Source organism: Pristiophorus japonicus, unplaced genomic scaffold (genome assembly GCF_044704955.1).
Source record: "Pristiophorus japonicus isolate sPriJap1 unplaced genomic scaffold, sPriJap1.hap1 HAP1_SCAFFOLD_29, whole genome shotgun sequence".
Lineage (NCBI taxonomy): Eukaryota > Metazoa > Chordata > Chondrichthyes > Pristiophoridae > Pristiophorus > Pristiophorus japonicus.
In genome coordinates, this window is record NW_027252668.1 from 5178978 (window position 1) to 5197689 (window position 18712).

General features: G+C 46.9%; 3 protein-coding genes and 1 pseudogene across 5 annotated transcripts in view; 2 read left to right on the forward strand and 2 right to left on the reverse strand.

Moving 5' to 3' along the window:
- Positions 1-10474, forward strand: part of LOC139248309 (histone H2B 1.2-like) — a 28773-nt gene extending 18299 nt beyond the window's left edge. For all 3 annotated transcript variants that reach the window (XM_070872091.1, XM_070872092.1, XM_070872093.1), the window contains one exon: positions 8141-10474. In XM_070872091.1, the coding sequence (XP_070728192.1) occupies positions 9376-9753 (378 nt within the window). In that variant the 5' untranslated portion in view covers positions 8141-9375 and the 3' untranslated portion in view covers positions 9754-10474. The remainder of the gene's footprint in view (positions 1-8140) is intronic.
- Positions 10475-10775: 301 nt separating this feature from the next.
- LOC139248146 (histone H2A type 2-A-like) lies at positions 10776-11160 on the forward strand (annotated as a pseudogene).
- A 403-nt stretch (positions 11161-11563) lies between these two features.
- LOC139248298 (histone H4) lies at positions 11564-11875 on the reverse strand. Its single transcript, XM_070872079.1, has one exon. It carries the CDS (start codon positions 11873-11875, stop codon positions 11564-11566), a length of 312 nt encoding a protein of 103 aa, XP_070728180.1.
- Positions 11876-14015: 2140 nt separating this feature from the next.
- On the reverse strand, positions 14016-14693 carry LOC139248147 (histone H1-like). Its single transcript, XM_070871894.1, has one exon. The coding sequence runs from the start codon at positions 14691-14693 to the stop codon at positions 14016-14018; it is 678 nt and encodes a 225-aa protein (XP_070727995.1).
- Positions 14694-18712: the final 4019 nt, after the last annotated feature.

Consider the following 18712-nt stretch of genomic DNA (forward strand, 5'->3'; position numbering starts at 1 on the left):
AATCAGAAGATGACAAATACAGAATAAAATCCAGACTCCCATAACAGACACTGCCAGATACAGAGTAAAGTCCACACGCACATACCAGGGACCGATAGATACAGAGCGACACTCTCGCTCACGTACCAGAGAGAAACAGACTAAATCCCACAATCGCAAAGCTGAAAATGACAGATACAAAGTACTCCCCTCTATTCTGTATCAATAATTGACAGGTTGAAAGGAAAATGAATACTGATATATCAAAGAAAATGCTGTAAATCTCAGCGGGTCAGGCAGCATCAGTGGAGAGAGGAACAGAGTTAATATTTCAGGTGGATGAGCCTTTGTCATCGAACTGAAACGTTAACTCTCTCTCTCTCTCCACAGATGCTGCCTGACCCGCTGAGATTGCCAGCATTTTCTGATTATTTCCGATTCCAGCATCCACAGTATTTTGCTTTTATACTCGACTATCATAATAAACATAAGAACATAAGAAATAGGAGCAGGACTGGTACGGAATAAAACACACCGTCATATCAAACACTGACAGATACAGAGTAAAAGTCATCATCACATACCAGAGGTGGGCTGATACAGAATAAAGTCCATAATCACAAACCCGGTTCCAATACAGTACATAGAAACCCCCCACAATAATCAGAGAATGTGTGTAAAGATTAAAATCCACACTCACAAATGAGAAATTCACAGGTATTGATTAAAACACTCACTTATATATCCCAAACAGAAAGTGGATTAAAATTTGACTGGATCCGATGGCCGTGAATTGAACCCAGATCAACTAGCTTGGAAGGCAGCTGTGCTCACCACTCTACCACCATCACACGCATCAAGCGGGAAAGCATCGCTTTCTGTTTTTACACGTGCCTGTCAATCCCACACTGACACACTGTACCAGACAGTGACAGATAGTGTCTTTACTATACTCCCAGTCAATCCCACACTGACACACTGTACCAGACAGTGACAGATAGTGTCTTTACTATACTCCCAGTCAATCCCACACTGACACACTGTACCAGACAGTGACAGATAGTGTCTTTACTATACTCCCAGTCAATCCCACACTGACACACTGTACCAGAGAGTGACATATACAGTGTCTTTACTATACTCCGTCAATCCCACACTGACACACTGTACCAGAGAGTGACATATACAGTGTATTTACTATACTCCCCAGTCAATCACACACTGACACACTGTGACAGATAGTGTCTTTACTTTCCGCCCAGTCAATCCCACACTGACACACTGTACCAGAGAGTGACAGATAGTGTCTTTACTATACTCCCAGTCAATCCCACACTGACACACTGTACCAGAGAGTGACAGATACAGTGTCTTTACTACACTCCCCGTCAATCACACACTGTACCAGAGAGTGACAGATAGTGTCTTTACTATACTCCCAGTCAATCCCACACTGACACACTGTACCAGACAGTGACCGATACAGTGTCTTTACTATACTCCCCATCAATCACACACTGACACACTGTACCAGAGAGTGACAGATAGTGTCTTTACTATACTCCCAGTCAATCCCACACTGACACACTGTACCAGAGAGTGACAGATACAGTGTCTTTACTTTCCTCCCAGTCAATCCCACACTGACACACTGTACCAGAGAGTGACAGATAGTGTCTTTACTATACTCCCAGTCAATCCCACACTGACACACTGTACCAGAGAGTGACAGATAGTGTCTTTACTTTCCTCCCAGTCAATCCCACACTGACACACTGTACCAGACAGTGACAGATAGTGTCTTTACTATACTCCCAGCCAATCCCACACTGACACACTGTACCAGACAGTGACAGATACAGTATCTATCCTACACTGACCAGTGAATCCCACATTAGCACACAGTACCTGAGTGACAGAGGCAGTGTGTAGTGTCTCTGCACCTTATTACAAACTCGCACGAGGCATGGATATATCAGACACGGTCACTCTGTGACCTTCACTTTATTCCCAGGACTTAAGATTGTTGATCCTGGGTGGGACCTCCCCTTTTGTACCTAGAAGCCCGGGTGAGGAGCTAACTCCCTGTGGTCAGGGTGTGCATTACAAGGGTACAGGTACAGTATGCATGAGTTACAGCTACATACTTATAGCCATTGCAAGATGGTGAAATACATGACACAATGTCTGTCCCACACTCAATCATTAACCCCAGCACAGTACACGGCTCTGCAAAGGCACGTTTGGTTGAAATGGATTGTCCAGTAATGTCTATCCCACACTCCGTGATTAACCCCACTGTTCACACTAGAATCGGGTGAGCGCCTCCACCTGCTTTTAATGCTTGTTTGGAGTTTTCAGCCGGACCAATAAAATACTTTGCAATAGTTTAAGCTGAACATAAACATGGTTCTGAGCAATCTCTGGAATTTAAAATGGGTTCTGCTGAATGATTGTCACTTGTTGCAGCACTCACTTTCAGCCAGGAGATGGCAGCAACCTCTAACAGTTAGGAGTGTGCAGATTGTGTCCACACATCTCGACGGGCATTAGTCTGGTACTACCCGGGGAGCTGTCCAAGCACACCAGCTCCAAGTAAATTTCCACAAATTACTGACAAAAAACCCAGAAAACACCACGATTCACATACAAGAAACTGACAGATGCAGGTTAAAATCCCAACTCCAGGTCCGGAAACTGGCAGGTACTGATTAAAACCCACACTCGCATAGTAGAAACAGACAGGTTGAACAGAAAACCCATATTTATGTAACAGAGATTGACAGGTACAGATAAAATCCACATTCCCTGACAAGACACTGGCAGGTACTGATTAAAACCCTTACTCATTCATATAACAGAAATGTACAGGTACAGCACAAAACTCAGACTAAGGTATCACAACCTGACAGGTACACAGTGAAAAAAAGCACAATCACATCCCAGAAACTGCTAATACAGTGTAAGAGTCACATAACAGAAACTGAGAGGTGCAGAATGAAACGCCACTCAAATACCAGAAACTGAGAGATACAGTGCGTAACCTACATTCGTATACCAGAAACAGGGAGTAAAACACATGCTCACATCCCAGAGATTGGAAGGTGCAAATAAAACCCAACACATATACCAGAAACTGACAGGTTCAGAGTGAAACTCACACTTTCATACCAGAGATGCACAATACAGAGTAAAACTCTAACTAACAGAGTAAAACCCTAACTAACACACCACAAACTGAAGATAGTGGGGGAGAAACATTCACATATCAGAGACATACAGATGAAGATTGAAACCCACACTCATGCACCATGCACTTCGAGATTCAGAGTAAACCCTTCTCAGCAGAAATTGACAGGTAGAAAGGAAACCCCACACTCCTGTATCAGAAACTGACTAATACAGAGTAAAACCAATATTAGCATACCAGAGACCGACGGGTGGAGAGAAGGATCCATGTTCACAATACAGACACTGACTGATGCAGAGTAAAATTCACACCCACATACCAGAGACAACTATGCAGTTGAAGTGGTGTACATGGATTTCCAAAAGGCATTCGACAAAGTGCCACATATTTGCTTGTAAACCTAAGTTGAAGCCCATGGAATAAAAGGGACAGTGGCAGCATGGATAAGAAATGAGGTAAGTGACAGGAGTGAGAATGGTTTTATTTCGGACTGGAGGAAGGTACACAGTGATGTTCCCCAAGGGTCAGTATTGGACCAGTGCTTTGCTTGATACATATTAATGACTTGGATGTGAGTGTACAGGGCCCAATTTCAAAACTTGCAGATGACACAAAACTTGGAAATATAGGGAACAGTGAGGAGCACAGTGATAGACTTCAGGATGACATAGGCAGGTTGGTAGAATGGGCGGACACGTGGCAGATGAAATTTAACGCAGAAACGTGTGAATGATACATTTTGGTAGAAAGAACGAGGAGAAGCAATATAAACGAAAGGGTACAATTCGAAAGTGGGTGCATGAACAGAGACCTGGGGGTATATGTGCACAGATTGTTGGACATGGCAGGGCAGGTTGAGGAAGTGGTTAAAAAAGCTTCCGGGACCCAGAGCTTCATGAATAGAGGTATATAGTACAAAAGCGTGGAACATATGATGAACCTGTATAAAACACTGGTTCGGCCTCAACTGGGAACCACAATTTAGGAAGGATGTGAAGGCCTTGGAGAGGGTGCAGCAAAGATTAACGAGAATGATTCCAGGGATCAGGGACTTCAGTCACATGGACAGACTAGAGAAGTTGGCGTTGTTCTCCATGGAGCAGAGTAGATTTGGAGAAAATGTGATAGAGGTGTTCAAAATCATTAGGGATCTGGACAGAGATAGAGGGAAACTGTTCCCAGTGGCATAAGGGTCGAGAACCAGAGGACACAGATTTAAGCTGATAGACAAATGAACCAAAGGCACCATTAGAAAAAACATGTTTAAACAGCGAGTGGTCAACATCTGGAATGCACTGCCAGAAAGGGTGGTGGAGGCAGACTCAATCACACTCAATCATACTCCCTTACCAGACACTGACATGCACACAGATAGATACATACTCCCATACCAGAGACTGACAGGCACAGAGATAGATACATACACCCAGACCAGATACTGACAGGCACACAGATAGATACATACTCCAATACCAGAGACTGACAACACAGAGATAGATACATACTCCCATACCAGACACTGACACGCACACAGATAGATGCATACTCCCACATCAGAGACTGACAGGCACAGAGATAGATACACAATCCAATACCAGAGACTCACTTGCACAGAATTAGATACATACTCTCATACCAGGTACTGAAAGCACACAGATAGCTACATACTCCCAGACCAGACACGGACAGCACTGATCGATACATACTCCTGTACCAGAGACTGACAGGGACAGAAATAGATACATACTCCCATACAGAAACTGATAGGCACACATATAGATATATACTTCCATACTAGAGAATGATAGGCACAGAGATATATACATACTCCCATCCAGAAACTAATGGCACAGATCGTACATACTCCCATGCCAGAAACTGACAGGCACAGAGATAGATACCTACTCCTATACCAGAGACTGACGAACACAGATTTGGATACATACTCCCATACCAACGACCGACAGGCACAGAGATAGATACAAACTCCCATACCAGAGACTGACAGCACACAGATAGATACATACTCCCATACCGGACAGGGACAGAGATAGATACATACTCCTATACCTGAGACTGACAGACACACAGATAGATACATACTCCCATACAAGACACTGACAGGCACACAGATAGATACATACTCCCATACCAGAGACTGACAGATTGAAAGGAAAACCATCTCTGAATTAGGTACAAACTGGCAGTTATAGATAAGACCCAGACTAATAAATCAGAAGATGACAAGTACAGAATAAAATCCAGACTCCCATAACAGACACTGCCAGATATAGAGTAAACCCCACACGCACATACCGGAGACAGATAGATACAGAGCGAAACTCACGCTCACGTACCAGAGACTGAGAGAAACAGACTAGAACCCACAATCGCAAAGCTGAAAATGATAGATACAGAGTACTCGCCTCTACTCTGTATCAACAATTGACAGGTAGAAAGGAAAATTAATACTGGTATATCATAAAGAAAATGCTGTAAATCTCAGCGGGTCAGGCAGCATCAGTGGAGAGAGGAACAGAGTTAATGTTTCAGGTGGATGAGCCTTTGTCATCGAACTGAAACGTTAACTCTCTCTCTCTCTCCACAGATGCTGCCTGACCCGCTGAAATTTCCAGCATTTTCGGGTTTTATTTCTGATTTCAGCATCCACAGTATTTTGCTTTTATACTCGACTATCATAATAAACATAACATAAAAAATAGGAGCAGGAATAAAACACAGCGTCATATCAAACACTGACAGATAGAGTAAAAGTCATCATCACATACCAGAGGTGGGCTGATACAGAATAAAGTCCATAACCACAAACCCGGTTCCAATACAGAACATAGAAACCCCCCACAATAATCAGAGAATGTGTGTAAAGATTAAAATCCACATTCACAAACGAGAAATTCACAGGTATTGTTTAAAACACTCACTTATATATCCCAAACAGAACGTGGATTAAAATTTGACTGGATCCTACGGCCGTGAATTGAACCCAGATCAACTAGCTTGGAAGGCAGCTGTGCTCACCACTCTACCACCATCACACGCATCAAGCGGGAAAGCATCGCTTTCTGTTTTTACACGTGCCGGTCAATCCCACACTGACACACTGTACCAGACAGTGACAGATAGTGTCTTTACTATACTCCCAGTCAATCCCACACTGACACACTGTACCAGACAGTGACAGATAGTGTCTTTACTATACTCTCAGTCACTGACACACTGTACCAGAGAGTGACAGATACAGTGTCTTTACTATACTCCCAGTCAATCCCACACTGACACACTGTACCAGAGAGTGACAGATACAGTGTCTTTACTATACTCCCAGTCAATCCCACACTGACACACTGTACCAGAGAGTGACAGATAGTGTCTTTACTATACACCCAGTCAATCCCACACTGACACACTGTACTAGACAGTGACAGATACAGTGTCTTTACTATACTCCCAGTCAATCCCACACTGACACACTGTACCAGACAGTGACAGATACAGTGTCTTTACTATACTCCCAGTCAATCCCACACTGACACACTGTACCAGACAGTGACAGATAGTGTCTTTACTATACTCCCAGCCAATCCCACACTGACACACTGTGCAGAGAGTGACAGATAGTGTCTTTACTATACACCCAGTCAATCCCACACTGACACACTGTACTAGACAGTGACCGATAGTGTCTTTACTATACTCCCAGCCAATCCCACACTGACACACAGTTCAGAGAGTGACAGATAGTGTCTTTACTATACACCCAGTCAATCCCACACTGACACACTGTACCAGACAGTGAACAGATCGTGTCTTTACTATACTCCCAGTCAATCCCACACTGACACACTGTACCAGACAGTGACAGATACAGTGTCTTTACTATAGTCCCAGTCAATCTCACACTGACACACTGTACCAGACAGTGACAGATACAGTATCTATCCTACACTGACCAGTGAATCCCACGTTAGCACACAGAACCTGAGTGACAGAGGCAGTGTCTGTCCCACACTTGATGATTAACCCCAGCACAGTGGACGGCTCTGCAAAGGCACGTTTGGTTGAAATGGATTGCCCAGTAATGTCTATCCCACACCAGTGATTAACCCCACTGTTCACACTAGAATCGGATGAGCGCCTCCACCTGCTTTTAATGGTTGTTTGGAGTTTTCAGCCGGACCAATAAAATACTTTGCAATAGTTTAAGCTGAACATAAACCTGGTTCTGAGCAATCTCTGGAATTTAAAATGGGTTCTGCTGAATGATTGTCACTTGTTGCAGCCAGGAGACGGCAGCAACCTCTAACAGTTTCGAGTGTGCAGGTTGTGTCCACACATCGAGACGGGCATTAGTCTGGTACTACCCGGGGAGCTAGCCAAGCACACCAGCTCGAAGTAAATCTCCACAAATTACTGACAAAAAAAACAGAAAACATCACGATTCACAAACAAGAAACTGACAGATGCAGGTTAAAATCTCAACTCCAGTGATTCACAACCCTCTGAGTGAACAAATTTCTCCCAATCTCAGTTCGATATCATTGTACCAATGCTACCTTACTCCAACCCATTTGCATTAAGGGCTAACATACCATTTATCTTCAGAATTGTTTGCTGTAACTGCATGTTAACTTTCTGTGATTCATGTACAAGGACACTCAGATTCCACTCAATAACATTTACTCGTCTTTCTCTTTGTAAAAAAGATTAGTTACATTCATATAAAATAAAATCCACATACACACCTCAGAGTCTGAACAATACACAATAAAACCCACACTCACATAACAGAAACTTACAGGTAGAGAGTAGAACACACATTTGCATAACAGAAACTGACAGGTACAGAATAAAAACCACACACACATCCCAGGGACAGTGAGATACTGTGAAAATCACACTCACATACTCGAAGCTGACAGATGTATAATGAAACCCAAATTTGCCTTGCAGAAACTGAAGAAAAAACAACACTGACATACCAGAGACTGACAGCTGTAAGAAATAGGAGAAAGCCATAAGGCACCTCGAGCCTGCTCCACAATTCAATAGGACCATGGCTGAACAGCCAAAAATCCACGCGGTGCTCCTGACAACGAAATCCAATGCTGGCCCCAGCAAGAGCAAGTAAAGTGGACAAGATTTAATCTAATACCACGTCGGTTCTTTTCAGAGCCACGCACTCTATCTGTGAAAGGGCTGGTTACTTTCTGAAGAAACTGGTCTATTGATCACAATCTTATCAGCTGTGCTTCAGTTGGTAGCACCCTCGCTTCTGAGTCAGAAGGTTGTGGGTTCAAGTCCCACTCCAGGGACTTGAGCACAAAAATCTAGGCTGACATGCCAGTGCAGTGATGAGGGAGTGCTGCACTGTCGGAGGTGCCATCTGTAGGAAGAGACGTTAAACCGAGGCCCGTCACTCTCTCAGGTGGTTGTAATATATACCACGGCCACTATTTTGAAGAAGAGCAGGTCAGTTATCCCCGGTGTCCTGGCCAATACTTATCCCTCGATCAATAAAACACAACAGATTATCCGGTCATTACCACATTGCTGTTTATGGGAGCTTGCTGTGCGTGAAATCTCTGCCGCCGTTCCTACATTACTACAGTGTCTGCACTTCAAAAAGCACTTCATTGGCTGCGAAGCACGTTCAGAAGTCCGATGGTCGTGAAAGGCGCTATATAAATCCAGGTCACTATTTCTCTACTTGATATTAAATCCCGACGGTTGATAAACTGGGAGTTTCCTGACCAGAAGTCACCCTCAGTCAATCTCGGTTATAAACCGGTCAATGTCTGTTGAACATGTAAAAATCCAGATCGACAAACAGAGCAGCGAGTTTGCTGTTCAGATTATTGAATATATACTAAAAGATTTATGAACCTTGCTCATAAGATTTTTGCCTGAAAGCAGAACAGAAACACAAAGAACAGAGTATAAATCAGGAGGTGTTGCAACACATGACCTCATTCAAGAATTTGAGATTGTGACGAGCAACAAATTTGATTGGTCTCTTTAAACATCCAATCAGAGAGATACAGAACAATGGTTTTGACAAGCCAATCACAACCATTGCCTTCGCCCATCCCTCATTAGCATAGGGCTGTGGGCGGAGTGTGGGGCTGCCGATATAATGCGGGCTCGGAGCAAAGTTTCCCCAAATCTGCGCCCGACTGAACGAGACGATGGCTGACGAAAAGAAAACAGGTCCCGCCAAGAAAGGCGCCAAGAAAGTAATCAAGAAAATCCCAGCGAAGAGCGGCAAGAGGCGCAGAAAGTCGAGGAAGGAGAGTTACGCCATCTACATCTACAAAGTGATGAAGCAGGTTCACCCCGACACCGGCATCTCCTCCAAGGCCATGGGCATCATGAACTCGTTTGTGAGCGATATTTTCGAGCGCATCGCGGGTGAGGCTTCCCGCCTGGCCCATTACAACAAGCGCCGCACCATCAGTTCCCGGGAGATCCAGACCGCCGTGCGCCTGCTGCTGCCCGGGGAGCTGGCCAAGCACGCCGTGTCCGAAGGGACAAAGGCGGTGACCAAGTACACCAGCTCCAAGTGAGACTGCCCGCTGTCCTGACAGATCAAACCCCAAACACAACGGCTCTTTTAAGAGCCACCCACAACCTCTCTGAAAGAGCTGCACTCTGTTTCCTGTAATTATTTCCTGAACAAGTATATTTGAGAACTTTTACACTTCCAGTTGTAGATTTAGTTTTGAATTCTCAGATATCAGTTTCACTGTCCGGTTCCACCTTAGCGTCGCTGGAATTTTCCGCCAACTACAAACACGGTCCCTGGTCGCTGTTTCCCTTTGCTCTCAGACACGCTCATTTTCACCGCCTACCGAATTAAGAGCTTGTTTAGGGACTGAGACTCAGATTTCAGTCACACATTCTCTCTCGCAAGCCCTTTTCAAGTTTATTTTTCAATTCCTGTTGCGGGTCAGTCCGTTTATTCAGTCGACACTCCCCGCAGTGTAACAACCCAGAATGGGAGTTCTTACAGAGACCAGACCCAGAAGCGGGGCAGTTTGAACACTCTGTCTCTCTTCTCTTTTCACAGAAGGACTCCCAGTTCTGGGCTCACTCCCGCCTTTGCAGGGGATCGATCGATAATCTGTGAAACCCAATTTTTGCAAAGATTGAGTTGGAATGTGTCCCGTTACAGAATCGGTGGGGATTGATTCCCGCCCATTAGACAGTTTGAAATAGTACCCGAATTTAATCCTGATTGTAACAGCTTGGAACTTGCAAGGAGAATATGTAAAATACAAAATTAATTAAAACGTGTTGGGAAATCTTTGACTAATGGTGAATTTATATTAACATAAGCCGCTATTTTAAAATTTCTTGGCGGGGTTTTTGAATTAAAAATCGATATTCTGACTGTTGGAGACAGTAATTTCCGCCCTACTTTCATTGGTGGGCGAACCAGACTGTGATTGGTCACCTGAAAAGACCAATGAAATTCACCACCGAGCGACCAATCACAAATTCGCTCCCTGCATTCCTCCAGAAGGTACAAGAAAGGCAGATGTGGGAGGAGTTTCTCATTCTTTCTCTGAACGTGTGGATTGTAGGAATGTCTGGGAGAGGAAAAACAGGCGGTAAAGTTCGGGCCAAGGCCAAGTCTCGCTCCTCGCGGGCCGGACTGCAGTTCCCTGTGGGCCGTGTTCACAGGCATCTGCGAAAGGGGAACTACGCTGAGCGTGTGGGTGCCGGAGCCCCGGTCTACATGGCTGCTGTGCTCGAGTATCTGACCGCTGAAATCTTGGAGCTGGCCGGCAACGCGGCCCGCGACAACAAGAAGACCCGCATCATCCCCAGGCACCTGCAGCTGGCCATCCGCAACGACGAGGAGCTCAACAAGCTGCTGGGAAAGGTGACCATCGCTCAGGGCGGGGTGCTGCCTAATATCCAGGCTGCTGCTGCCCAAGAAAACCGCCAGTGCGCCCAAGGGCAAGTAAAGCGGACAGGATTTAATCTAATAACCCAAAGGCTCTTTTCAGAGCCACCCACAGTATCTGTGAAAGGGCTGCTTTCTGTTCTGTGGATAACAATAGTCCCAGATTTAATTTAACATACTTCACTATAATTAAGCTTGAAGTTTGATCAGAAATGAGCCTCAGATGTTTTTAGTTATAAGGTTAAGCATCTGGAAGTGTGGATTTTCAAACAGTGCGGCAGAAGTCCGATGGCCGTGTAAGGCACTCGAAACATCAAAGTGTTTCTTTGCATTAATTAAATAGCTGAAATAACTTCCCAACCAAACTGTCCACACTCCCATCCCCAGGTCACTGCTCTCTGTGAGGCGGTGGGTGGCTCTTAAAAGAGCCTTTGTGTTGTGCTGGGTGGAAAGTGTGGAGTTGTTCAGCCGCCGAATCCATAGAGAGTGCGGCCCTGTCGTTTGAGAGCGTACACCACATCCATGGCAGTGACCGTCTTGCGCTTGGCGTGCTCGGTGTAGGTGACGGCGTCCCTGATGACATTCTCCAGGAAAACCTTCAGCACCCCGCGGGTCTCCTCGTAGATCAGGCCCGAGATCCGCTTGACACCGCCACGGCGAGCCAGGCGGCGGATGGCGGGTTTGGTGATGCCCTGGATGTTATCACGGAGCACTTTACGGTGCCGCTTGGCTCCGCCTTTACCTAGTCCTTTGCCTCCTTTACCTCGCCCAGACATGATGATTCTTCACTCAAACTGTCGCTGAATGAGGAACTAACTACTCCTGGCTCCTTTTTTATAGAGCCGGCCCCGACCTGACTGAGAAAGCGCAGAGTGAGAGAGGCGAGAAGGGCAGGAGACAGAGTGATAGATTAAACAGAGAGCGCGGCAGGTGAGGAGACAGATTCAAGATTGAGAGACAGAGCAGAGCGCCGCCTCTGATCTTCCAGCTCCACCTCCAGCTTTCTGCAACCGTCAATTTCAAATTGTTTTCTCCACAATACAACCGAAACACAGCGCTCCGCACAAACCCTTACAGACTCGGAATTCATATTCAAGGCTTCCAGGAACCAGAAGCTGTTAAATAAGGTCCCGGTACAATTAACAATCAGGAATATTCCCGCCTATATAGTCCGTTCCCTGTCAATCTCAGACCTTATTCCATCTCCTCTCACAGACAGGTTCAGCACTTTACAAACACCTTATTCCAGCTGATTTGGAGAATCTGGTGTTTGGGGTTTGAGTTGTGAGGCGGTGTACCTGCTCGATGGCGGAGGAGCGGGCTGGATGGCGACAGAAACACTGGCGCGGCGCCTAAATTCGGCCGACGTCCGCCGCGCGGCCGATGCCATCGAGTCGCTAAAAACAGCACTGGGCCCTGACTCCGTTAGGTGTGTTGAGGAGGCTCAAGCACGTGGGGAGATCCCGTCCGAACTGACCCCTGTCCGGACGGAATTCCTCATCGGCACCAAACATCGGAACCTCCCTCGGGAGCCGGCGCCTCACAACTTGAGCCGCCTCGGGGAAATCCCCTCCATGCCTTTCAGCTCTGCGCGGAGGGGTTTCCTGTACAGTCTGCTCCTGCACACTCTCAACTTTGCCATCCTCGTCTGCCGTCCGGACATACCATGGCGTACCATCTTGCCGTCCGGAGGAGGCGGGGGTCCCTGATGGAGTGCACTCTACGCAGGAGTCCTCCCATTATTTATCGGGGACTTGGCCTGGAGGGTGGTGCACGGAGCAGTCCCGTGCAATAAATTTTTAAGTCGGTTCACGGGCTCCCAGGCCGCCTGCAATTTCTGCGGTCTGGAAGAGTCCGTGTTCCATGTTTTTATTGAATGCACGAGGTTGCAGCCCCTGTTCCAATATTTAAAGGGGCTGCTCCTGAAATTCTGGCTGCACTTCAGTCCCACACTCCTGATCTTTGGGCACCCTGTGCGGAGGGGAGCGGGTAGGTCCGAGGGCCTCCTCGTAGAACTGCTCCTGGGCACGGCCAAGGGGGCCATCAGCCGGTCCAGGCAGCGGGCGGTCGAGGGGTTCGTTCAGCCTGACTGCCTGCCTCTCTTCCGCGTGTACATCCGCGCCAGGGTATCCTTGGAGATGGAGCATGCGGTATCCACCGGTACGCTCGCGGCCTTCCGCGAGAGTTGGGCGCCGGAGGGACTGGAGTGCATCAAAACCCCCGGCAACCAAATTTTAATTTGATTTTATGTTTTAAAGTTTAATTTGTTTTAATTGCCGGTGTTTTTAGTGTCCCCCTCCCCTTTTATAGGGGGCACTTGGAAAAAAACATTTGATTTTAGTGCCCCCAAAAAAATACAAAATAAACAAAAAAAAACACCAAAAAAAGGGCCTTGAAAATGTTTGGTGTGTCCCCCAGATTGGGGGGCACGATTTAATGTTTAGTTTTTCTCCCAAAAGAGTTGTGAGGCGGGGTCTCGCCGCCAGTCCCACTGTCTCACAGAGACTCTTCCCCCTGAATCTTTGAAATGACAATGACCAGGAACTGAGACTGGAGCCGGACTCAAACCCCAGTTACAGTGAGGCCCGGGCCGGACATCCCATTCTCTGTGTTTTATTGTAGGCACTGGGGGAGGGGCGGGTGCAGACACTCGGGGGGGGGGGGGGGGGTGGGTGCAGCCACTGGGGGATGGGTGGGTGCAGACAGTGGGGGAGGGGAGGGTGCAGACACTAGGGGAGGGGGTGGGTGCAGACAATTCCAACGAGTCACTAGGGATCCCGGGGTCATTTTCAATGATTTCTATCTGGAATCTGAGCCCGGAACAGGGATTATTTGATTCTGGGATCAGCTCTTTTCTGAGAGGCGTGGGTGGCTCTGAGAAGAGCCTTTGGGTTTAAATGTTTAGAAGTTGCCTTTTTATTTTTTTTGGAGCGCTGCTTTCTTGGCCTTTGCTGATTTGGGCGTGGCCTTGACCCTCGGGTTTTCCACCTTTTTGGCCGCCTTCACTTTCTTGGGGCTCTTGGGCTTCTTCGCCGCCGCCTTCTTCCCAGCCGGCCCTTTCGCTGTCTTTTTTGCCGTTCGCGCCTTCTTGGTGCTCGTTTTCTTGGCTGCTGCTTTCTTTGCTGGAGATTTCTTGGCTGTTGCTTTCTTTACTGGAGATTTCTTGGCTGTTGCTTTCTTTACTGGAGATTTCTTGGCTGTTGCTTTCTTTGCTGGAGATTTCTTGGCTGCTGGCTTCTTCACCTTCTTTCCCACTTTCCCCTGGGGATCTGTAATAGCGATTTTGAATGAGCCCGAGGCGCCCGTGCCCTTGATCTGCTTCAGGGAGCCATTCATCACATTCTTCTTGATACTGGACCTGATCTGGAAGCCGCGCTTCTCCACATCGACGCCTTTGGCCGCCAGAGCCTTCTTTATCGCGGCCAGGGACGTTCCCCTGCGATCCTTGCCATCGGCCACAACCTTGAGGATCTGGTTGCCCAACTTGGGACCGGCTGGCCCGGAGCGGGAAGCCGCCGCCTTCTTCTTGCTGGGAGCCTTGGTTTGAGCGACGGCGGCAGGAGGAGCCGTTTCGGCGGCTGCAGTATCAGTCATGTCGGCGACTCTGGAAAATCTCTCTGACAGTCAGAGCTGGGTCAGAAATGAAACGAGAGGCGGCGACACAGAGCAACTTAAAGGCAGCGAGCGGACGGGGAGGAGACATCCTGCTGTCAGCTCCCGGCCCCTCCAGCCTCTCTGTGTTTCTCTCTCCTCACTAACTCTCCGATTCCAATTCAACTCGGGCCCTCCACATTCCCAGACTAGCCTCTTTCTGTCCCGAAGACCGGGATGTTTGCTGCCGAGAAAGTTCCATCCGAATTGAAGGCAGCAATTTCGATTTAAACCCGTTTCATTGCTGCACTGGTCGCGCTCTCTCAGCCGATCGCGGATATTTTCTCTGTTTTTTGACTGAAATTTGAAATCAAATCAAACTTTCTGATTCATTCCCACTTCAGGCCTGAGCAGGGCAGCAGGGCGATCCTGTGACAGGGAAATCTTTGAATTTTAAACAAGAGGGACTCTGAAATCCGGCGATGAGAGCGGACACACAAACACAGTGACATTAGTCTAACCCGCCCGCCCCTTTAACACACTCTCGCTCACACAATGTTGAAATCTGCACATTCACAGCACAAACTGTTCCCAGATTTACAGTTCCCAGCACAGGCTTTCCTCTCCGCTCGGCTGTGCTGCCGATTCTCGGGTCAGTTGTCGTTTCCCAGCTCAGTAAGTGTTAAACACTCAGAGGCCGGCGCTCCTCACAGTGTCTGTTCCCAGATTCAGGGGCAGGAGCCAATCACAGCTGTGGCTGGCTTAACCCATATCTGCTTTTAAGTTGTTATATTGTTCGAATGCAGAAATATGTTTGACTAACATGAAAACACAAATTATGTGCTCACCGCCCCTGCAACCTCTCTTTGTCTCTCTCTTCTCAGAAAATGAGCGACATATAACAGTAACTGGTGTCCTGTCAATCCCATACTCAACACCCAGAGATGGCGAGCAGAGAGAGCGACAGAGAGACAGACACAGTATCAGTCTTGAAACTCCCGAACTGTGTCTCCATATTACTCTCAATAATGTTATCACACATTAATGTACAGCACCAGCGGAAAAGACACAGAGACAGACACAGTATCAGTTTTCCACTTTGTATCAGTCTCCATAATACGCTCAGTAACAGTGCCACACCTTCACGTATTGCACCAGAGAGAAACAGAGACATTATCAGTCTTGCACTTCCAACAGTGTTTCCACATCACGCTAAATAACAGTCTCCCGCCTTCACGAAGAGTACAAGAGAGAGGGATAGCAACAGAGAGGCAGAGAGAGGGGAGAGGGCTGAGCGAGAGACAGGAGAGTGCGATGTAAGGCGGTGAGACACAGAAAGACATGCACAGTATCAGTTCCAGACTGACCGGTGAAGTCCCGTTTTATTCTGAAAGATCCCTTTGAAGAGACAGAAGATGCAGTCTCCTCTCTCACTGATATTGTACCAGAGACAGATGCATTATTAATCCCACACTGCGGGACAGTGTCAGAGAGTGAGAGAAATAATGTCACACATTTATCACTCGCTTGCCTGTTGTACTCTCTGCAATCTTGCAGCTTAGGGCCATAAGAACATAACAAATCGGAACAGGAGTTGGTCATTTGGCTCCTCGAGCCTGCTCTGCCATTCAATAAGATCATTGCTGATCTGATCATGGACTCAGCTCCACTTCCCTGCCCCCTCTCCATAACCATTTACTCCCTTATCGCTCAAAAATCTGTCTATCGCCACCTTAAATATATTCAATGGCACAGCCTTCACAGTTGTCTGGGGCAGATAATTGCATAGATTTCCAACCCTCAGAGAAGAAATGCCTCCTCACCCCAATTTTAAATGGGCAGCCCCTTATTCTAAGACTATGTAACCTAGTTTTAGTTGCCCCATGTGGAAATATCCTCTCTGCATCCACCTTGTCAAGCCCCTCATTATCTTATAAGTTTCAATAAGATCACCTCTCATTCTTCTGATCACCAATGTGTACTGACCCAACCTACTCAAACCTATCCTCATAAGTCAACCCCCTCATCTCCGGAATCAACCGAGTGAATCTTCTCTGAACAGCCTCCAATGTAAGTATATCCTTCCTTAAATACGGAGACCAAAACTGTACACAGTACTCCAGGTGTGGCCTTACCAATACCTTGTCCAGTTGGAGCAGGATTTCTCTGCTTTTAGACTCTATCCCCATTGCAATAAAGGCCAACATTCCATTTGACTTCCTGATTACTCGCAGTACCTGCATACTAACCTTTTGTGTTTTATGTACAAGGACCCCCAGGGCTCTCTGTACTGCTGCACGATGCAATTTTTCTCCATTTAAATTATAATTTTCTTTTCTATTATTTCTGCCAAAATGGATAACCTCTCATTTTCCCACATTATATTACATCTGGAAGTGGACCTGAGTCTATGATCGGATCAGCCATGATTGTATTAAATGTCGGAGCAGGCTCGAGGGGCCATATGGCCTACTCCTGCTACTATTTCTTATGTTCTTATCTGCCAAATGTTTGCACACTCACTTAGCCTGTCGAGATCCCTTTGCATATCTATTTGCTTTCCCACCCATCTTTGTATCATCAGCAAACTTGGCTAAATTAAACTCAAGTCATTGATATAGATTATAAATAGTTGAGGACCCAGCACCGATCCCTGTGGCACCCAACTCATTACTGTTTGCCAACCGGAAAATGACCCATTTATCCTGATTCTCTGTTTTCTGTTAGTTACCCAATTCTCTATCCATACTGATATATTGCTCCCAATCCCATGAGATTTTATCTTGTGCAGTAACCTCTTATGTGGCACCTTATCGAATGCCTGCTGGATATCCAAATACACCACATCCACAGGCTGCCCCTTATCTACCGTGCTTGTTACATCCTCAAAGACCTCCAGCAGATTTATCAAACATGATTTCCCTTTCATAAAACCATGCTGACTCTGTTTGATTCAATCATGCTTTTCCAAATGTCCTGCTACTGCTTCCTTAATAATGGACTCCAGCATTTTCACAACAACAGATGTTCGGCTAACTGGTCTATAGTTTCCTGCTTTTTGTTTGCCTCCTTTTTTAAACATTTGCAATTTTCCAATCTGCTAGGACCTCCCCAGAATCCAGGGAATTTTGGTAGATTACAAACAATGCATCCACTATCTCTACAGCCACATTTCTTAAGACCACAGGATGTAAGCCATCAGGTCCAGGGGACTTGTCCGCCTTTAGTCCCATTATTTTACCGAGTACTACTTCATTAGTGACAGTGATTGTAATAAGTTCCTCCCTACCCATAACCTGTTGATTGTGTACTTCGATATTACTCACAGTGAGAGTGTTTAAACTAATCTCGGACTGTTTCTATCAGATATTAACTCATGCACGGTCCCAGCAAACACTCCCACTCCCTCGTCCCTCCGATGTTTCTGCAGGATTGCTTTGTGAAGACGGGCTCATGGAGAGAGAAACACCCTGCACGGAATGATCCCAAATTGAGCATCTTCAAGGGACAAGGCTCCCAGCTTTAATCATTCTCTGTCCTTTCCCCCCAGGCCCAGTTCCTTTGTTCAGATTCTGATAAAAGTAAATTGGGAAAGGTGCACTTTGATTTTTACAGGCTGAATTATTGCAGAGAGCTGCGCATGCGCGGCTCAGCCCCGCCCCCTGTGTCGATTCCCAGTGAGCAGAAGAGCGCATGCGCCCTCCCTTCCCCCAGTCCTGCCTGTGATCGCCATTCACTCAGTGAGCAGAAGAAGATGGTTTCAAACAGCCGGGAATGGAGAGCCCGCGGCCCCGGGGTAAGGCAGCGAGCAGCAGCCTCCTTACAGCAGCGCAGCGCTTTGGGAGCGTGTCCGCAGATGGGCTCAGAGACCGGCACTGAGTTCAGGGGGAGTCGGGGGCTGTGTGTAAGGGGCGGAGTGGAGCAAGAACCAGTGTCAGTGCGTGGTGTGAGTGGGGGGAGGGAGAGGACATTCTCGGGCTGTGTGTGGACAGTGTGTGTCCAGGGGGAAGGGAGACAGAATG